Raw genomic sequence first — 22744 nt, 5'->3', positions numbered from 1 at the left:
CAGGACGCATATTTCCACATCCCCGTCCTGCCGGCCCACCGGCGTTACCTGCGGTTCACGGTGGGTCAAGAGCACTTTCAGTTTATCGTGCTCCCCTTCGGCCTTACCAGTGCCCCTCGGGTGTTCACGAAAGTGATGGCGGTGGTCAGGGGTTCCAGTCTTCCCCTATCTCGACGATTGGTTGTTGAAGGCGGGCTCGCCCCATGCAGTCGTCTCCCACCTCCAGACTACGGCGGATCTCCTGCATTTCCTGGGGTTTTCCATCAACGTGCCGAAGTTACACCTGAGTCCCTCTCAGAAGCTCCTCTTCATCGGAGCGGTTCTTGATTCGGCGCAGTTCCGGGTCTATCCGCCGGAACAGCGGGTCCGGGATATTCAGGCCCTGATTCCCATCTTTCGGCCTCTATCCTGGGTTTCGGTCGGGCTAGTGTTGCTGCTTCTGGGGCTGATGGCCTCCTGCATCCTGCTAGTGCATCACGCCAGGCGGCGCATGCGGGCTCTGCAGTGGGACCTGAAGTTTCAGTGGGCCCAGCATCACGGCAGCCTGTCCGACCATGTCTTGATCTCGGAGGGCACTGCACAGCAGTTGCAGTGGTGGCTCACGGACCGCGATTGGGTCACGGGCAAGAGCCTCTCCTTTCCCCAACCGGAGATGTCGTAGTGACGGATGCGTCCCTCCTAGGATGGGGTGGCCATATGGGAGAGGCGGTGATCAGAGGCCTCTGGTCTCCGGCGGAGTCTCGCCTCCACATCAACCTGTTGGAGTTGAGAGCGATCCGACTTGCACTGAAAGCCTTCCTTCCCTCTGTCAGGGGAAGTGTCGTGCAGGTGTTCACAGACAACACCACCGCCTTGTGGTATTGCAACAAACAGGGCGGGGTGGGTCGTGGACCCTTTGTCAGGAGGCTCTGCGCCTCTGGACATGGCTGGGACATCAGGGCATCACCCGGGTGGTTCAACACCTGGCGGGCTCTCTGAACGCCAGAGCAGACGAACTCTGCCACCGGTGCATGATGGATCACGAATGGCGTCTGAACTCCGAAGTGGCGCAAGGTCTCTTTCAGCAGTGGAGAGAGCCTTGGTTAGATCTATTCGCCACCGAAGAGAACGCGCAATGTCAGCAGTTCTGCGCGTTGGAATTTCCAAGGCGGCACTCGCTCGGCGACGCTTTTCGTCACGAGTGGAGTTGCGGTCTGTTGTACGCCTTTCCGCCTATACCACTTCTGCCCAGAGTGCTGAAGATCAGGCACGACCGGGCCCAAGTCATCTTGGTGGCTCCGGATTGGGCACGAAGGTACTGGTATCCCGAGCTACTCAGTATGTTGACCGATCCTCCGATACGTCTACCCCTTTGGGAGGATCTTCTGTCGCAGCAGCAGGGGACGGTCCTCCACCCGAACCTGTCCAGCCTCCACCTCCATGCGTGGAGATTGAGCGGCGGCAGTTGATGCCATTTGACTTGCCTCCTGAAGTCTGTGAGATCATTCTGGCAGCCAGGCATCCCTCCACAAAGACGGTATACGCCTGCCGGTGGAACAAATTTGTGGCATGGTGCACAGCAAAGGCTGTGGATCCCCTTTCCGGCCCTCTTTCTGAGGTTCTCCTCTTTCTTCTTTCTTTGGCCCGGCAGGGCTCTGCCCTGGGCACCTTGAAAGGTTATCTTGCTGCCATCTCTGCCTTCTTGCGGCTTCCTGATCAGCCTTCTCTATTCAAGTCCCCTGTAGATACACGCTTTCTAAAAGACATTACTCACACGTTCCCTCCTGTCCCTTTTGTAATGCCTCAGTGGGACTTGAATCTTGTTCTCACATTTCTAATGTGCGCTCCCTTTGAGCCTCTTCATACTTGTCCTCTTCGTCTGCTGACGCTTAAGACTGCTTTTCTGGTAGCCATCACCTCGGCTAGACGGGTGAGTGAGCTCCAGGCTTTATCATCAAAGCCTCCTTTTCTCTCTGTTCATCCGGACAAGGTCGTCCTTCGGCCTCGTCCCTCCTTTCTTCCGAAAGTGGTGACCCCCTTTCATCTTGGGCAGTCTGTCACCTTGCACACCTTCTTTCCGCCTCCGCATCCTTCCAAAGAGGAAGAGAGGCTCCACCGTCTGGACCCAAAGCGTGCGCTCTCCTTTTATCTGGACCGCACAAAACCGTTCCGGGTGGACGACCAACTTTTCGTTGGATATGTGGGTGCTAAGAAGGGGAAAGCTGTGCACAAACGGACCATCTCTCGGTGGGTCGTTTTCTGCATCAAAATTTGTTATTCCTTGGCAAAAAAGGACCCTCCTGTTGGGTTGCGCGCCCATTCTACTCGGGCACGGCGGCTACTACTGCTTTGGGACGGGGTGTCCCTTTGCAGGACATCTGTCAGGCGGCAACGTGGGCTTCGCTACACACGTTTGCCAGGCATTATTGCCTTGACAGCCAAGTCCGGAGGGATGGCTTCTTTGGCCGTTCTGTCCTCCAGGACTTTCTGGTGTGATCTTGGTTCGCAGACCCACCACCGGGGATGGTATTGCTTGGGTATCTATTCTAAGGTGCGGAATCTAACTAACGTGTTTCTTTCAGATGAACAAGTTACTTACCTTCGGTAACGATGTATCTGTAAGAAACATTAGTTAGTTAGATTCCTCACCGACCCACCCATCCTCCCCGTTCTGCGAACTGACATCTAGGGTTAAGGCTATCCCTTTCAGGGCCCTAGAATTTTTTGGCACCAGTGTCGGTATCTTGCATGGCTCTGCGTTCCTGGCGCGGAAGGCTATGTACAAGAACTGACGTCAGCGTGCGAGGGCGGCGTCTAAGTACTCCGACGTCATTCCGGCGCACGACGCCGACGACGGACGCGGAGCCGCAGGCGACGCCTAGCGACGCGCAAGGGGTATTGCTGACGAAAAATCTTCCGGATCCAGTCTGACGCCTGGGGATATTCTAAGGTGAGGAATCTAACTAATGTTTCTTACAGATACATAGTTACCGAAGGTAAGTAACTTGTTCTTCACTCGCTTGTATGACTGTCCTAATACATCAGTTTTTGTTTTTGGCTTGCTTTCTGAATAGTTTTAACTGAGAAGAGGTACAAGACCCAGAATTCTGTTATCACCCTTTTATTCCTTCCTTTAGATCCCTTATAAAGAAACAAAACAAAAATATGAAGAGCTTTTCTTTTTGTGACATTGAATTAACGTTTTAGAATACCCTTACAATATCTTATGCGTTTCAGAAACTATCTATGCTGATGCAGCACAATTCTTACCATTGATTAAAGTTTGACTTCAATATGTGTTTAGATGGCCCCCAGGCTCAGATTCTTTGGAATGCCTAGTTCCTGTGATATTAGTCAGTCAGTGTGTTTGTGCATCATTCCTGTGCTGTGGGAAAGGGCCCCTACCACACTTATTATACAGTCATAAAAGGATTATGCTGGGACATAAAGTATTATATATAATATAGTTTCTGGGTCTAAGTGAAGGAGAGTTTGCTGTCCAGTTGCTAGGTGTTATTATGAAAATACGTCTTATGACATCTGAGCAGCACTGGGCCTGGATTAATTTCATTTTTCCTTATGGTCATCTGAGATGGTTTTAACCATTTACCCAGAATAGATACTGTTTGCCTAGGGTTGCTTTCTGATATCCTACATCTTATTGTACCCTGTTCTAATGTTATGCTATTTATTATTATGATGTGCCAATGGCTTCCATGTCTATTTGTTTACTGGTTCTTTTGTCTTTTTCTCCTTGCTGACTTACAATTGCTTCGTATATTGTCTTTGCTTGGAGAAGTCTTTGCCCTTGGTTCTTTGGATGAAGTTTAACCGTCAAATAATTGCCTGTTGATGATTTTCTCCCTACTCAAATATTATTTTGGGTCTTATTGTTCGTTCTTATCTTCTGTAAATCTTGCCCAATGAAGGAACAGAGTCATTTCCCCCAATTCTGGCATGAAGTAAAATCTTTCTGTGACCTGTGCTTTTATGGTTCACTAACTAATTGTTTAACTTCCTGGGTGATGTTTCAAAATGACCACTCCCAGAAGGGTTTTAAGTGGTGCAGGACTCAAAGGTGACCACTGGGGGGCGGTGTTGGTCATAGACTTGACACTGGTGGCTAAATCCTCTGAGTGGAAGGACTGTCCTTGGGAAATGGGCCAAAGTGGAGCTGCTCCAATTAGATACAAGTAATCCACATTACACTGAAACCTTCTCTTCCTCTACTCAGTCCTGAGTTCCCACTCTCCCTCACTTCTGTGCAGTGTCTTTGACAGGGGTGATAGTGCTTGGACATTATAAACAGGACTTACCGGCATGGTGGGCGGTGACCCTCAACACTGGAGGGGTGTCTGGAGTGGGTGGGTGGGGGAGACATCCCAAATGGGAGGCTAAAAGTTAATAAAAAAATAGTAATCATGTACTTACCTGTGTTTCACTCTCCGTGTTTTCTTCTGGCGACGGCACCTCATGGAGCCTCAGACAAACCCCTTTTTCAAATATTGACGCTGCTCTCGTGCTGCAAATGAGCAGCGCCAAAACTGGCTGAAGCGGGCTGCCTCAACGCTCCAGCAGGCACAGGAGGCCTCTCCCTGCTTTCTGCCTAGCTGCCTGAGACAGCTAGGTGGAGAGGTTTACACTGCACATTTCAGGCTGGCTGTCACAAGACTGCCATCTATAGTGACTTGCACAGTGTAAACTGGTGGAGTGAGCACTACTTACCTGCAGCCAGTCAGCAGCCATCGCCCCGCCCACAAACACTGCTCGGACTGGGAGCAGTGAAAAATAAAACTGTAATTCATATTATTACCGTTTTATTTTTCACTTTTGCTTCTCTGTCAGCAGTGGGGCGATGTTCCTCCGCCCTAATGGGGCAGTTGCCGCTGCTTACAGGTTAAAAGTCAGATTCTTATGTCCTCTGGGCAGGACGAGGGGCTAAAGATTTGTTAAATTTAATGGGCTAGCACAGTTGACCGTTTGCTGAACATGTCTCACCTCATTATGTGAGCGATGTGACTAAGATGATTAGGGCTCAGTCTAATGAGGATTACTGCGAAGTAATCTAAACATTTATTACTAAGTATGTTGTTTGCTGAGGGGATTCCAAAATGCGGCTCTTTCCATGCAGAGAGCTACACTATTGCCTTACTTAACTCATTTTTTTCGGTTGCCTATGCATAAGTCCATAGTAGAGTGTTGCAGTGGCCTGCTGTGTGCGTCATAGTCCTAGGCCACAGCCCAAGACCTTGAAAGGGGTGCAGAGATCGAGGAGCATAAAATATTTAGTATAGCGAACTGCAGATTGGCTGTATGCTATTACAATATTCCAGCTACAGATGGTACAATTCTTAAGTGAAACAGATGCTATCCTTGAAATCTTTGGAATGTTGTAATAGAATGCCTTTCTGACTTATAATCACTTATTACTCACCTTTTGAATATTCCCCAGGCATCAGACTCGATATGGAAACTTTTCCAGCAGTATCTCTGCGGGCTGGTAGGTGGTGCCGTGCGGCTCTGCAATGATGCCATTCAACTCTGGAAATGTTGTGCAGAGCCTACTTAGATGCCACTCTAGCGTGCTCATGTCAGTTACTTTCTTTCAGTGCCACCAGCTACCTCTTGTCTCTTTGAGATCTCTTAAGCCTAAAAAAATTAGTGTTCACAGAAGATATCACCTCCGAAGATGATATGTTTTAAAACACTGTAAGGACTGTCGCAAGCGAATATCTGTGATAAATCCAAATCCGGTTTGCCTGTGGTGCGTAGGCTCGTGCCAGAACTCCTAAGGCCTGCAGAGACTCTGTGTTGATGAACGCTAAGGCCATACAGGATCACGAGGCGAAACTTTAGATCAGCAATTACTGGAAGAATTTGTCCAAATCTTTACTAAGGTGAGTCTTGATCTCATTCCTGGTCCAGAAGTCGCAAGAGTCGATCCCGTGTCCATTCGTCGTTCCACTTCAAATCTTTGTGCAAGTCCTGAGAAGGTGTGAGTGTCACCATTCTTCTCACTCCTGAAGCCAGTCAACTTCGGAAGCAATCCCGTCACTTGTCCCAGCATCATACGGGTTTCTGGGGCCATCTGCCACTCAAAGACAGATCCAAGAGTTCCGAGAGACCATGCTCTGACTCTTTCGATCCCTTCTGACCCACTCTGGCGACCCTGCAAACCCCAAGGAACTGAGAGCTCCTCCATCTGGGATACCGCCAGAGGGTTCACCCTTGGTGTCAGTTGGACCCTCCGACACCCAATCCAGGCCTTCCCCCAGCTCCACAATCCATGCCTGTTCCTAGTGCATTGCCGCCGATTGGGACTCCATTGCCATTGAACCCCAACCTGCGCTTCACAACCCAGGTCCACAAGGAAGATCCCATACATTGCATTCCCTGTTTGGCACAGATTCTGACAATGATTATGACTCTAGATGAAGCGGGCCAACCCTTCCATGAAGAGAATCAATATGATGATCTCCAAGAGGCCATTGGCCTTGACTCCACTGCTGATTCTAGGCTTCTCAGACCCTCCGATCCTACCGTATAAGAGAATTCTTCCTTTGCTTGGTCATGTGGAGGACGGCCAAAGTTCTTGACCTCCAGCTCCTCACATTAGAAGTTAAAACATATGTCTTGACCAAAGTGCTCTAGTCTGGGCAAACATCTATCCTAACCCCTACTACCTTGTATCAAGGCATTCAATGACGCTCTCCTAGAGGCATGTGCCAAACCTTGCTCTGGCCCCCCAGTAAGTCGACGAATACCAAAACCCTGCATTTTTGTCTCAGCACCCCTCTACTGAGACCTTAGGGGTGCAGGAAAAAAAACTCCTACTTTTCTGACTACTCCCCCTAATAGGGAGTCCAGAAGAATGGAGACCTTTGGGAAGAGGGTATCTTCTTGCACCAGTCGCCTGCTGGGTCGCTATTCCCACCCTCTTAGGAATTCAATGGCTCAAGCCTCCCAGGTGTCTGAGAAGACGTTTGATCTGTCCTGACCCAAGCTATACAGGAGCGTCGTGACATGGCCAAATTTACAATTTGTTGTGGACTAGACACCACTGTTTCCATCGGCTGAGCCATTGGCACCAGTATCATCTGGCTGCGGTCAACAGGTTTTTCAGGTGATGTCCAGTCATATATATGGACATGCCATTTGACAAGACTCACCTTTTTGGCATAAGACAGATTCTGCTCTGGAGTGGATCAAATAGAGTAGGGCCACAGCACACGCCCTGGGATTATCTGACCAGCCGCACCAGCCCTACTGTTACTTTCATGGTTTCGAGACACCTCATATCGGCAGCTCGGTTATTTCCTGACTGAGACTGCAGTACCCACTTACCTCACCGTGAGGGTCAACAAACCAGTAAGAGTCTACTGACCCCTACCCCGCGAACCCACCTGCCAACTTTAGCATGCCAATACTGGGGCACACAATTCAATACAAGAGGAGAGGGACAGGGGTATTTTTCCACTCACAAGGGAGTGGGAGGTCCAGCATAAACAAGGCCCCAGGTACAGGAATCACAAAATTCGAGTATATGCCGTTCCTCTGTGATAGTCGGTGAAGTCAAAGAGGAGGCTGGATCCAACTAAATCGACAATGTGTCGCAGGTTGGGAATCCATGTGTTGGATTATGATGCCCTCACACACCCTTTCAGGTGTCATGCTTCATCATTACAGGTAGCTCCTGATCGCAACAGGTATTTACCAGTAGCTTTTAGATGTAGATAGTTCCCTTTCCCTGTTTTTTGGTCCTGAAGAATCGCGAGCACATCCACGCGAGAAACATGTTGACCCCCATCTTTTAGCATAGGACACTCTAACACAAGACATTATACTCGGGCGAGTGCCATGCTCACACATTTTTAATCAGGGTAGGAGACCTCCAGAATAAAAAGTTAATTTGTATCAGGCACTCCCAACCCTGTTTTAAATTACCACTATACATCTACACTACTCTGGCCCCACACCCGCTCTTCACCATACAGCAGTTGGATAGAAGATCTCCGACAAAGCGCCCCTTTCTTAGGAGCCCGTTTGGAATTGCACTGCCGACCCGACGAGGAGCAGCCCATATGATGAAGCATGACACCTGAAAGGGTGTGTGAGGGCATCCTAATCCAACACATGGATTCCCAACCTTAGACACATTGTCGATTTAGTTGGATTCAGCCTCCTCTTTGACGTCACCAACTCTATTACAGAGGAACGGCATATACTCGAATTTTGTGATTCCAATACTGGGGCACAGCCACCCGGTTAGAGGGAGGATCCTATGATTCTTGCCGGGTTGGCAGGCCATAACATCAAGATAAATGGGTCCGGCAGATTATCAAGAAGAGATACAACCTACCCCTCATAGCCACTCAGTCACACCTTCACTTTCACCGACTTTGGACTATCTGTCCATCTTACAGCAAGAATTGCAAGCCATTTTGGCCAAAGAGGCTGTCGAGAGGCTGCCTGTGCCAGAAGTAGGCCGTCGTTGCTATTCCCGCAACTTTCTGGTGCTAAATAAGCACGGAGGCCTTTGTCCTATTTTAGACATGCACCCTCTCAATAATTTCCTCTGAAAGTACAACTCCAAAATGCTCGCTCTGGCTCAAGTCTTGTTTGCCCTCAAACCCGGAGAGGATGTTTGTTTTTCATCTGCAGGGTGCCTATTTCCTTATTCCTATCCCACTGACCCATCCGTGATATCTGCTGTTCACGGTGGGACAGGAGCATTTTCAGTTTGCGGTGCTCCCCTTTGGTCTCTCCAGTGCTCCTCGGGTGTTCACGGAAGTGACGGCAGTGGTAGCAACACATCTTTGGAAGTTGGGGTCCCAGTCTTCGCATTACCTCGATGACTGAATGTTGAAGGTGGGCTCACCCCAGGAAGTTGTCAACCACCTCAAGACTACGGCCAACCTCTTGTCATCTTTGGGGTTCACTAGCAACGTGCTGAAGTCACACCTCAATCAATCAATCAATCAAACACATTTATAGAGCGCGCTACTCACCCGCAAGGGTCTCAAGGCACTGGGAGGGGTGGGGGGGTGCTGCTACTGCTCGAAGAGCCAGGTCTTGAGTTGCTTCCTGAAGGAGAGATGGTCCTGGGTCAGTCGGAGGTGGGTGGGGAGGGAGTTCCACATCTTGGCAGCCAGGTAGGAGAAGGATCTTCCTCCGGTGGTGGTTCTGCGAATCTGTGGGACGGTGGCGAGGACGAGGCTGGTGGATCGGAGCTGTCGGGGGGGGGGGGGGGGGGGTGTAGAACGTGAGGCGGCTGTTGAGGTATATGGGGCCCATGTCGTGGAGAGCTTTGTGAGCGTGGATGAGGAGCCTGAACGTGATCCTTTTGCTGACGGGGAGCCAGTGCAGGTCTCAGGTGGGCAGAGATGTGGCTGTGTCGTGGGATGTCCAGGATGAGTCGTGCAGAAGCGTTCTTTACGCGCTGGAGTCTTTTCTGTAGTTTGGCTGTGGTTCCAGCGTAGAGGGCGTTCCCGTAGTCCAATCGGCTGGTGACGAGGGCCTGGGTGACCGTCTTTCTGGTTTCGGTGGGGATCCACCGGAAGATCTTTCGGAGCATGCGCAGGGTGTTGAAACATGATGACGAGACGGCGTTTACTTGCTTGGTCATCGTGAGGGAGGAGTCCAGGATGAAACCCAGGTTGCGTGCGTGGTCCGTGGGCTTGGGGGCCGTGCCCAGAGCAGGGGGCCACCAGGAGTCGTCCCAGGCGGAGGGGGATGGTCCGAGGATGAGGACTTCTGTCTTGTCTGAGTTCAGTTTCAGACGGCTGAGCTTCATCCATTCCGCGACGTCTTTCATTCCGTCCTGGAGGCTGGCCCTGCCGGTGGTGGGGTCGTTGGTGAGGGAGAGGATCAGCTGGGTGTCGTCAGCGTAGGAAATGATGTTTAGGTTGTGTTGGCGTGCAATGGCTGCGAGGGGGCTCATGTAGACGTTGAAGAGGGTGGGGCTGAGCGAGGAGCCTTGGGGTACGCCGCAGATGATCTTGGTGGCCGCTGAGCGGAAGGGAGGTAGGCGGACTCTCTGAGTTCTGTCAGAGAGGAAGGAGGTGATCCATTCCAGGGCCATTCCTTGGATCCTGGCGTGGTGGAGGCGGTTTGTTAGGGTGCGGTGGCAGACTGTGTCGAATGCGGCCGATAGGTCGAGGAGGATGAGGGCAGCAGTTTCCCCGTTGTCGAGCACGGACCTGATGTCAGTGGCTGCGATGAGGGCAGTCTCGGTGCTGTGGTTTGCTCGAAATCCGGACTGTGAAGGGTCGAGGGAGCCGTTTGTCTCGAGGAAGGCGGTTAGCTGCTTGTTGACGGTCTTCTGACTCCTTTTACAGACACCCCCCTTCATCTGAGCCATTCTGGACAAGTTTGGGATTCAGGCTTTTCCCTCAGACATGAGAGCTCAGCACATTCTGCTTTGATTCCTATTTTTCATCCTTTGTCTGGAAATGGCTGGACTATCCAGGCATTTTCTTGGTGGCCAACCACCTGGCAGGCTCTTTGATTGCCAGGGCAGACAAAATCAACCATCACCAGCTAGACAATCATGAATGGCAGTTGCACCCGCAGGTGGAGCAAGGTCTCTTCCGCGAGTAGGATTAACCATGGCTCAATCTATGTGCCACTGCTGAGATTGCACATTGTCAGAGGTTCTGAGCTTTGGAGTTTCCAAAGTGTCATGTTCCAAGACGCACTCCACTGATGGTGGATTTCAGGACTCCTGTATGTGTTCCTGCTGATACCTCTTCTGCCCTGTGTTCTGAAGATCAGGATCGACAAGGCCCTAGTCAACTTAGTGGCCCCAGATTTGGCATGCAGTGTATGGTATACAGAGGGCCTAGACTTAACTATCTGACCTCTTATCAGATTGCCCCTCTGGGAGGATCTGCTGTTACAGCAATAGGGCAGGGTTGTGCTTCCAGGCCGTAGCAGTCTCCACGTTTGTGCTTTGAGATTAAGCTGCGACGGCTGAGACTATCTAATGTTTTGTCGTTTGTTTTGTCCCTCGCCTGGCAAGGCTTTGCTCTGGGCACAGTTAAAAGGGTATCTTTTGACTTTTTGTGGTTGCTGGATCAGCCTTCATTTTTTAAATTGCTGATTGTGGTGCATTTTTTGAAAGACCTAAAACACTGGTTTTCTCACCCACCTTTGTCATGCCATAGTGGGAACGTAACCTGATGCTCCCATATTTGATGTGAACTCCATTAAGCCGCTTCACAGCTGTCTTTTGCAGCTACTCACTCTCAAGACTGTTTCCTCATCACCATAACTTCACCGCTGCATGTTAATGAGCTTTAAGCTCTTTGTCCATCCACGGTACACCACCTCCTTCCCAGACATACTTGTTTTGGGACGTCTTTCACATCAGCTAAATCATCACCCTGCCTGCGTTTTATGCTTCACCCCACCCTTCATAGGGGAAGAGACTCCACTGCTTTGAGCCCAAAAGAGCACTGAACTTTTACATTGCTCATACCAACCAACACAAAGTGGATAATCAGCTGGTTTGTGAGTTTTGCTGGAGTGAAAAAAAGGAGAGAATTGGACCTCCTCCTGCTGGATCATGCTGTACATTAATATCTGCTATGCATTGGCCAAGAATCTAGCTCGGGAAGGACTGCAGGACTGCAAGTTTATTCCAGCAGGGCTAAAGCTATTACCAGTGGACAGCTGCCGGGCAGCTACATGGGTACAACTCTGTACGTTCATGAAGCACTACTGTCTGGACCGCCAGATTCTCTGAGAAGGGGCATTTCGCCTGCCCTGTCCTGCAGGGCTTTTTGGGTTTGAGTTCATTCACAGACCCACTTCCAAACAGCTATCGGTTTGGTGTCAATTGAAAAGGTGAGTAATCTGTGGTTAGAAGTCTCTATAAGAAGAACAAGTTAATTACCTTTGATAACGCTCTTTCTGGTAGAGAGACTGTCTAAAGCAGATTCTTCACTGACCCTCCCATCCTCCCCGTTCTGTGAATTGGACTCTATTTATGAATAAGGTTCCAGGTCTTGGAATCTGCACACTGATCACAACCAATTTTCATTTAGGAGTCTGCATCTCTGGCGCAGACTGTGTTGAAAGAAACTGACATCGGAGCACAGGAGTGGCTCCTATAAAGGCTCCACACGTCATTTCTGGAGCAGAACAGCATCAGTGTGGAGCCGCATGGCACCACTTACCGGCACAGAGATACTACTGGAAAAGTTACCAGATCCAGTCTGTCATTTGGGGAATATTAAAAATGTGATGAATTTGCAGTTAGATAGTCTCTACAATAAAGTTGTTCATTTCAACCACTAAAAGCCAGGGGGTATCCCATTGCTTCCAGTATTCTTATGAGAACTTAAGATATTATTACACAGGCAACTAAACAACAGTATAGTGGTTAAATGTTCTTGCCATTTATAACTTGAAAACATTTTATAACATTTTTGTAACACATAAATTGATACGTCTATTCTTTTGACTTTGTGTAGGTCGATGAAAGCCAGACCGGGGAACCTGGTTGGCTTGGCGGTGAAATAAAAGGTAAAACTGGCTGGTTCCCTGCGAATTATGCAGAGAAAATTGCTGAAAGCGAAGCAACAAACACTTTAAAGCAAGTAACAGAATCCACATCAAAAACATCTGTCCATGTGACGCCCACTACTGTAACAACCACAGCCTCGCCAGAAGCTTGCACAAATGCCAATAATTGGGCAGATTTCAGCTCAACGTGAGTACACATGAAGGTCATGTAAAATACAAAGTGATCTTATGCTTCTGTGTTGTCAAAACAATTACCTAAAAACTGTATGGGGTAAAAATATATTTGGTAAGAATATCTGCTCATGTAAAGTGTCTGTTTATAGAATATTCAAATACTAGCCACACTTTTTTAAATAATTCCTATTTGCATTTTTAACTATGTTGTGACCTTTGATTAATTCCCTCTTTCAACTGAACAGCACATCGAGTCATACAGATTTTTTTTCACAGCCCAGTACCTAGTAGTCCAGTAGTCAAGGTGGTGCTACCATGCATCCCATATCTTATGACAATCTGATGGGGTGGGGTTCGAGGGGGATGTGTGTGTGGAGTGAGCAGTATCACATTTTTCCACCATAAAACCAATAGCTAGTAAGCTGTGTATACCGATTAGAACTGCCCCCAATTTTTCGATACCAACCGCATGCTTCGGGTTTAGTTGGGTAATAACCCACTATTCTGAGGGTGCTGTGTATTGTGGTTCATTATGTGATAATGAAGGGGGCAATCCCATATCCTATGAAAGAACCATGCACTGTCTGCTAGACACCGGGGGCAATAGCTGTCCTGCCTCGTTGCCATACCTTATTTGGATCATAATATACCCAGTGAAAAAGTTTTTAATTGCATTATTAAGGGCTTAGCAGATATGGTCCAACACCTGGCAGCTATTTTGTCTACTTGCCACTGGTCATCCGTTAGTGGACCAGCATTCTGGTGCCAGTTGTCTTGTAGCCTTGTGCGATGGTCTTGTGTGGTGTGTTTACTACCAGTGATCTGAATATACTGGAGACCCCTTTACTTCCCAGGCGTTCCATTGTCACCTTGGGCTCCATTTGGTTGAACACCGGTACTTGTTTCATGAGAGGGTCAGATTGTGTAAGGGCATGTTAGAGCTACAAATAGGGGAATAATTGAGTTTTATGTAGCTGGAATTCTGTGGTCAGGGTGTTGAACGACTTTATGTGATCTCCCAACCAAACACATTTTTGAAATACCAATAAAATCCCAGACCTGGAAACCTTCCAGCCAGGATCCCCACCAAAGGGAAGTTTAATAATGGTGTTAATCCATTTGATGGATTCAAGGGTGTTGTGCTAGCATGACTGGAGAGACAGAGTGGCTCTGGTATTCCCTTGAGAACCGAACCGATAAGCCATAGAGACATGTTGTAGACGGTAGGTTGGTTCGTCTCGGTCCCTAAATATCCAGTCATTGATTACCACTAGTTGTGATGCCCAGTAATACATGCACATATCTGGGATACCCAGCACCTCATCGAATGTGTCTTGTATGCATTTCGTAAGGGAAACCTGGTGTTGTGCGCCAGGTCAAAGCTATTTACTGAGTAGTGCAGCAATTTCAGAGCATGAGGGGGTATGGTGTAGGGTACGTTTTGGAAGACGTATGGAAATCACAGCAGAGTCACAGTTTTAAACCGGGCCCCGCAACCCATAATCTATGAAAGTAGTTTGTCGTAGACCAAAATCTCCCTGCGCGTGGTTTGCAGTAAGATACCAATGTTGAAATTCCTGGATTGTTGTCGGTCTGTGGTGAAATGTATTTCCAAGTATTTAAAGGGTCTGTCTGTCAGTGTAGCATTGGTGGAGCAAAGGCCCGCTACAGGGACGTATTTGGATTTATTATGGTTCATGTGTAGGCTGGAAACATCTCGATAGATATGCAGCGTGTCCAGCAATCTGGGGGTGGATTGCTCCGGTCTCTGCAAATAGACTAGAAGGTCATCTGCATAGAGGGGCATTGAATCTTCACTTGTAGAATCCCAGTGGACACCCAATAGTTGGGCATCTCGACTGATTCAGTCCACTAGTGACTCAACCACAAGTGCAAACAGGAGAGGACATTGATGCCCGCTGCTCCTCTCAATTGAGAATGGAGAGGGCAAAGCTCCATTGGCCCAGACCCTGGGCCAGGCTTTATAGTAGAGCATTGGATGATATGTAAGAAGCGGGGTCCGAAGTACATCCTGCAGAGAATGTGGACCATGAATGGCAAATTGACCAACTCAAAAGCTTTTTCGAAAAAGATTGAAGCCTGGGCCACTGTTCGCCACATCTCACCAGCTCTGGATATAATAAACAGTAGACCATGGATGCAGTGCCTGGTGTTGCGGTTTGGCATGAAGCTGTTCTCATAAAGTTTGACGAGGGAATGCACAAAATGTTTTGTACCTATGATTTTTGCTAGGATTTTCGTCTCTATTAGTCTGGGATATCGACCGTTAGGTGGAATCCTTCCTCGGTTTATGGATGACAACAATGGTGTCTACTCATGTCCTGCATTAGGCGTCCCTTTCCCTATAGTTTCCTCAACTAGAGCAAGGAGGTGGACAGGGTGCTAGCAACGGGGAATAACATTTTAAGAATTTAGCTGGACTAACCGCACTCTTGAGGAATGAAGTGCATGTTTTTAAGGTATTACAGTTTTGAAGTTTGCATCCCACATTAGGTCTAGTTTCCCTATCTTGGCTTTCATATGGACTGTGGGTCTGACTTAAATGTTGGCGGAAAGGCAACTCCATCCCAACAATGACGGAGTTTCTTCCCCACCAATATTATGGTTTGCCTTCCTGATTTTGATTTGGGTGGACTATAGTTTGACGACAGCGGAGACTACTCAGTCTCCACCGTGGGCATACTTCTCCGATGGCGTAAGGGCCATCGGAGATTTAAGCTATATGTCCACCTACCTAATTTAATTGGGCAGGTATACAGCCATTTTTTTATGCCTGTTATGTCCAGGAAAGACTTTGTGGTGAGGGGCATTCTTAAGTGCACAGTGCCCCCTCGCCTTGGAAGGCAACTGCAAGGGTGAAAGGGGCATTGTATTTTTTTTTTTATTGTGAAAAAGGAAATCCGTTCTGTTTGACAGAGCTGTCCGGCAAAACTACAGTGCATTGACAGGAACCGCCTGGCCAGCTGCTTGAAATGTCTAGCGGATATTTCAAAATGTGTCTGTCTGCCCTGGTGGAGAACGGGCCAACCACCAACTTATAAATAAGTCATTATGTCTTGAAAGGAGGTTGTGGGGGTTTAGGTTAGTGTAGGATTTGTACGTATTTTAGCCCATCTGGAGAAATGCTTGTAGGAAAGTACCCGTTTTTTGACATGGTCACCCCCACTTTTTGCCTCGTATTTGATTTCGACTGGAAGCTCACTATGTTCCTACTAACCAGGTCCCGAGTGCCAGATCTCTTTCCCAAACTGTACAAATGTTACCCCCAATTGGCAATATCTTTAGTCACTCTGTACATCCCTCCTAAATGGCACCTCTGGTACCTAGGGTATGAAGTACTAAAGAAGGGTCTCTCAGGGCTGCAGCATGAACTGTGCCACCCTAAAAGACCCCTCACCAAACACATGCAAGACTGCTACTGCAGGCTGCGTGTTTTGGTGCAGACACAAGTGAAAACATGATATGGCACTCATCCCTGTGTGCAACAAAGTCAAGAGAACATTCAGTTGAGAAAACTGCGTGCACACAGTTTTCTCAAGTGAATGTTCTCTTGACTTCGTTGCACATACTTCCATGTGGGACTGGCAGCCCACAAATACTACACACTGAAACTCATCTAAAACGAGATTAATACACTTTTGAATTCATTAGCATCTCACAAATAACACTAAAACTGGTGTGCACCGCACCCTCACTTTTTCAACAAACTCATCCCTGTGTGCCATGTCCCCTACTACTGCATGTAATATTTGTAAATCCCCCCCCTAAAGCAGGCCTTACAGCCCTAAGGCAGGGTGCATTATATTATATGTGAGGGCATATCTGCCTGAGCAGATATGCCCCTGTGCTGGTCAGTTCTATTGCTCCCAGTGCAAGTGAACAGGGAAGCCATTTTAAAACATGTACTGGACACTGGTGGAAACAAGTTCCCCAGCTACATGATGGCTTCATTAAAAATAGGGATGTTTGGTATCAAACATCTCATATTAGTAAACCTGCACTGGTTCCGGTGATGGATTCATTAATACATGCACCCAGAGAGCACCTTAGAGGTGCCCCCTGAAAACCAGCCCCTGGTGTATATGGTGAGTCTTTTCTGCCAGCCTGCCACCAGAGAGGAGTGTCTGACTCCCCAAGGGTGAGAACCTTTGCTTTCAGGAGGTCAGAAACCAAGCCTGGTTGGGAAGAGGGTGATATCACCCTCTCCCACAGGATGACCTGCTGATTAGCACTCTGGTTCCCCTCACAGGAGAGGAAACCGACCCCCCCTTTCGCACCTGGACAGTACGGGAAAATTATCTGGTCGGGCAGATGTGCCCACCCCCCGGCAAGTACCACCCCTAAGGTGGCCTAACCTAAAGTGTACATGACTTTTCAGAGTTGGCCATCTTTGTGATGGCAAACTGAGGAATTCTGGGACAGGGTTATGCCCATTTCCCACAGGAAGTGGTGATATAGGGGGCGTAGTGACCCCAAGGGTCAGTAGCCCATTGACTACTACCCTCACTTCCCTAACGCCCTATCTTCAGTATTGAGGGGAGTCCCTAGCACCAGAAAATCTGATTCTGCCTACCTGAAAGAAGACAGACGTGAAGAGTTGCATAGAGCAAGAACAGAAGACCCATCAACTGACTTGGTGCACCCTGCCTGCTGACTTTGACAATTGCGCAAAAGACGACTTGTCCTGCAGCTGCTGAGTCCCCTAAGCCTGGTAGACCTGCCAGCACTTCACCCTGGAACCAAGGACTCCAGTGAAACAGCGGACCTGCTTCCCTGCATCCTGCAGGCACCCAAAAAGTATTGAAAAGACTTCAAGACGGCGAAACCAGACTCCTACGAACACCACTGCACCTGTCGCTCCAAGCCCGACTTGAAGTGTGCCAATGTGGTCCCCCAGCCCTCCAGACACAGAGTCCACCATGGTTTCTTCCCTAGTGAACTCCCCAACATCGCCTGTTATGTTATGTTAAGGCGATTTCTAAAGCGCACGATTACCCGAAGGTGTCCTGGCGCTGGTTACTTATCTTAAAGCTGGGCCAGGGGCAAGGCAGGTTATTTATAAAAAAGCCAGGTCTTTAACCCCTTTCTGAAACTTAGCAGATTGTTATCATTTCTCAGATGAAATGGAAGCCCATTCCAGGCCTTTACGGCACAAAGGGTGAAGCTTCGGCCACCCTAGTGGACTTTTTTTGTTGAAGGGACAGCAGCCAGTTTTGCTTCTGACGATCGAAGCGTGCGCGTTGGTTTATACCATTGAAATTGCCTTTTAAATTGTCAGGTCCTTCTCCTTGCAGTGCTTTGAAAACAATGCATAGTGATTTAAACTGTACCCAGTTCCTCACCTGCAGTTTTTTTATCACATTAGAGATTGGGGAAAATTTGGGGGTACCCGTGAGGAGTCTGGCCGCGGCGTTCTGGAGCATGTTAAGCTTGTGCAACAGCTTTTGTTGTATGTTCAAGTATAAGCTGTTGCAGTAGTCCAGCCTCGATAAAACCAGGGCCGTGACCACTGTTTTGCGACAGTGTAGCGGCAGAAGATTCAAGACCTTCTTCACTGTTCTTTAAACGTACCCTGTTTTGGAGACTACCGCATTGACCTGGGCTCCCATGGAAAGTTTCTCGTCTTGCAGGATTCCCAAATTTTTAACCTTATTTGAAGGAATGCAGCCTCTGTTTGCAGACCCTCTGTACCGCGACTGCTCCCGGTAAGAAAAACCCAACTCCTAAGGATACCTTTGCAGGCCTGTGGAAAAGAGGACCTTAGGTGTGCCTACTTCCCAGAGCATCATCTGGCCTGAGCCCCCCTGTTAGTTTAGCCGACTGGCCTCCCAATCAAAGACTGCAGTCTCTTTACTTGAAGACCGATCCCCCTAGACTAAAAGTGGGCACCCAATGCTGCTCTGCACCCGGCTGCCCTAGTGCTGCTGGTGGTGTTTTGCTGGTGCTGCCATGAATCTTGCCCACCACTCACCATAATGCCCGGAGATTTGTCCTGTAAGTCGCTGTACTGTACCTGGATGCTATACATGATCTACCTCCCATACAACAATTGCAGCTCCTGAAAAATTGCACTGCGTCCACTTTTTAAATGCTAAAGTATTTCAATTGAAAAACGTATAAATCAAAGTGGTTCTGGTGGCTAAATATATTTAAAGATAAATGTTCTTTTTATAAATTGGTGTGGATCGCCTTATTGAGTCGTGTGCATCCTTTCTTGACTATTGTGTGTATTTGCAGATGCCTTCCACTCCTCTCTAATAAGCCTAAGGCTGCTCAACCACACTACCCCCCTAAAAGAGCAACTTCGGTTTGCTAGAGCAAGCCCCTGTCCACTCGTAAGGGAACCCATGTGCTCTTTGCATGATATATTTCATTTTGATATATGTAGTGCCAGCTTCCTACAATATTGCCAAGGCCACTCCGCTGCCCTCATCTTACTGAGCTATCAGTGGCATCCAGCACCGTCTCCCACCGCACACTAGTTGCCAGACTACATGACGCAGGTATACAAGGAACAGCCCTGGACTGGATCCGATCATTCCTCACCGGAAGAAGCCAAAGGATCAGACTCCCACCCTTCCTCTCCGACCCCACGAAAATCACCTGCGGAGTCACACAGGGTTCATCCCTGAGCCCCACCCTCTTCAACATCTACATGGCCCCCCTCGCAGCTATCGTCCGACAACACGGCCTCAACATCGTATCCTGCCAAACTCAACTTCCAAAAAGGAATGCAAAACATCGCAGTTTGGATGATCAACAGCTGCCTGAAGCTCAACGCCGAGAGACAGAAGTCCTCGTCCTCTGTAACACCCCTTCTGCATGGGACAGCACCTGGTGGCCGACCACCCTCGGAAGTCCAACTACCCCCTCAGACCACGCCAAGAACCGTTGCATTGTACTCGAATCATCACTCACCATGAACCGACAGATCAACGCCGTCACCTCCAGTTGCTTAAACATCTTCCGCATCCTCTACAAGACCTTCAAGTGGATCCCCCCTGAGTCAAGGAAGACAGTCACCCACGCACTCATCACCAGCAGACTGGACAATGGAAACACACTCTACGTCGGCATCAAGTCCCTCCTCCGCAAATTGCAGACAATACAGAACACCGCCACCAGACTCGTCCTCTGCATCCCCCGGCACGAACACATCAGTCAACACCTACGAAGTCTCTACTGGCTCCCCGTGGAGAAAAGTCATTTTAAAAATCCTCACTCACACCTACAAATGCCTACACAACAACGGACCCAAATACCTCCATGACAGAATCAACTTCTACGTACCCAAAACAAACCTCCGATCTTCCAACCTCACACTGGCCGAAACCCCGTGCATCCACAGAGCCAGGGCAGGCGGAAGATCCTTCTCTCACATTGCAGCCAAGACCTGGACCGAGCTACCGGCAGACATCAGACGCGCCCCCTCCCTGAACACCTTCAGGAAGACCCTCAAGACCTGGCTCTTCAGCTAAACAGATCTGCAGACCCCCCTCAGTGCCTTGAGACCCACACGGGTGAGTAGTGCGCTTACAATTCCCTGATTGATTGCTTGAAGTCGTTGACACTCGTCCCTCATGGCACACCGGTTTATTTGTGATATTGGCATATGAGCTCAAATGTAGGTTTGTGAATCTGAGATCTATAAATAGTATCGCTTGATGTAGATGTTGAAGAGGTGAGAGAAAAGACATGAGAGCCTTGAGAGCTTATGCATGTAACCGATCTGGATGTGGAGAATAAGTCTTCAGGTCTAGCTTTTTATTGCTGTTTCAGATAAATGATTTGAACCAGTTAAGGCAGTGGTCAGGCATATTAGCCATTGCCTGCAGGAAGTTGAACAGTAGCTTGTACTTTACTGTATCAAAGGTGTCTGGACTAACCAGACTACATTGTACATGCAATATTCCACGGCTACTACACTGAAAAGATCTGGAAGGGTTGAGAGTACGTGGTGCAGGGGCACTGACATTCTACTGTTTAATGTCTCATTCTGACGACTTAATCATTTTCCCGCTCAGGAGATTCTTGTCGGAAGTGTCCTGACGTGCACTACATGTTTTAATGTATTGCTCTTCAAAAAAATGCTAGACTCTGTTGGTAATAGGTGTGTACACACAGTGGTATTCCTTTTATTTTAGTTGACTAGCATCCTCTTTACCTGGAAATGACACAACTAAAGGTTAATTCCAGCTGCTTGATAGTAATTGGGTTCTAGCCGTTTTAATTGAACTCCTCAGTGGAGACCCCCTACTATCTTTAGCTGTCCTTGTATAAATCTTTGTGGTCTATCCTCACTGGGCCACATGATTGCTTGTGGTTTGTGTTATAGTTGTGCCCATGAGAAATCTTTTGGTTTCAGTACCCATGTATACATGCAGCTTTGAATGCTGTATAGTGTTCCATAGGGTTTAGTGGTTGTCAGAGCTGCTCTCTACCCTTTCCATGCCTTTCCCATCGCTATTCTTTCCTTCTTCACTTCCCTGCAGAAGCTCTTGTTAAGCTAAGTATGTGTGTGTTTGTAAATCACTTTCTCTTAGATGGAGGAGGTAGTATCCTATGTTTTCACCTTCCCTGGACCAAGTCATTTACAGCAGGTCTGCGTGTTGCCTCAGACCAAGGCAAAAGGTGCAGGTAGTGCTGATATGAGTGTGAGGGTCCAGTTACCTTGTTGGGTGTATTTTCGTTTCCTCTGAGCTGTGATGATCCAGGTGTAATGTGTGTTGTACACATTGTTTGTCTGAATCAGCCGTCCAGACCCACACGTAAGTCTGTCTCACTGCTGCCTCCTTAGTTCCTCTGCAAGCGCTACTAATATGATTGTGAGAGTCTATGCTTCTGCACGTAGGTAGCTGCTGTTCATTTTTGCATGACCAGGCAGTTCCAAACACAGTCGAAGTATAGTGGGTGCCTCTGGGCAGGTACTACATGTGCAGACAGACTGCAGTGATACTGAGCCAGGTCACATCAATGCACCAGACTCCCATGGTCCTTGAACAAAGCATGCTCATGAGGAGGAACAGAACCCTAGAAAGAAGATTAAAAAGATATACTGCACAAGCAATAATTGACAGCTTGCAGCAGTAAGTCACACTTGATCTGAGAAGTTCGCTGCCTACCATTTGCTTCCTTGAGGAATAACGTGAAAGAGGTACACATAGATTACAGCTTGCTTCAGAAGGCACACTTGGGTTGAGGAGCTAATAGGTAAGTGTCTGGAGGTGAATTGTAGCCTCAATGCTGTTGTTGGACAGGAACATTTCTGGAGCGGAGATCAGAAGATAGTCTACGAACGTCAGGTAGGGTGACCAGTGACACCCTCCCCAAAGGATAAAGGGCTGTTCATTTCTGTGTAGTGCCAATACGTATGTTACAGATCATAGTTTATACATATGATACTTGTGTGTTAGTAGAGTGCTTCCAAACACCCACTCTGGGAACTAGATCAGTTACCATTTTATTTGATAACATCCACATATACCCATGAATGTTGAAGTAATGATAAACAAAAGGACTGTTGAGGAGGTTATTGATGAAGAAAGCGAAGGGGCTGGAGAAAATTCACATTGTCGTCTGTCTATAGGATCTCTGTGAGGGAGTGGGAGAAAGTGAGATAATGCCAGAAATAACACGCAAAAGGATACTGTGATAAGCCCCACTTAAGGTGCATCACAAATATGTGGTTGAGATTAATGCTGCAGCTCTGTCCATTAAGTCATGAATGCAATCTCTAAAGAACTGGTTCATACTAGCGTTCATGAGCCAAATTAAAGGCGGTGGACGGTTCAGTGTATGTTAAGTGCACAGCAGTGACGGAAGTACCTGATAAACTAGTGAACTGTGATTTTGAGCAATGTACAGTTAAATTAATGGTGCAATTGAAATATAAATTCTCCAGTATTGGGGTGTCTTTCATAGATTCACATGCTTGAATATTCCCCGTCGTCGAAGTGGGAGTCCCACGGTACATAACATAGCAATGTAGAAAAAATACGACCATAGATAGGTAAGAAAAAAACATAGAGTAGCATTGAATCAT

At 48.1% G+C, this 22744-nt stretch overlaps 1 protein-coding gene across 6 annotated transcripts in view; it reads left to right on the top strand.

The window, feature by feature from the left end:
- ITSN1 (intersectin 1) overlaps window positions 1-22744 on the top strand; it is a 1732490-nt gene that overhangs the window by 991569 nt on the left and 718177 nt on the right. For all 6 annotated transcript variants that reach the window (XM_085621357.1, XM_085621360.1, XM_085621358.1 and 3 more), the window contains one exon: window positions 12456-12694. In XM_085621357.1, coding sequence (XP_085477483.1) covers window positions 12456-12694 — 239 coding nt within the window. The remainder of the gene's footprint in view (window positions 1-12455; window positions 12695-22744) is intronic.

This window comes from Triturus cristatus, chromosome 8 (assembly GCF_964204655.1).
Source record: "Triturus cristatus chromosome 8, aTriCri1.1, whole genome shotgun sequence".
Taxonomy (NCBI): Eukaryota; Metazoa; Chordata; class Amphibia; order Caudata; family Salamandridae; genus Triturus; species Triturus cristatus.
This window is presented reverse-complemented; position numbering and strand designations above follow the sequence as displayed.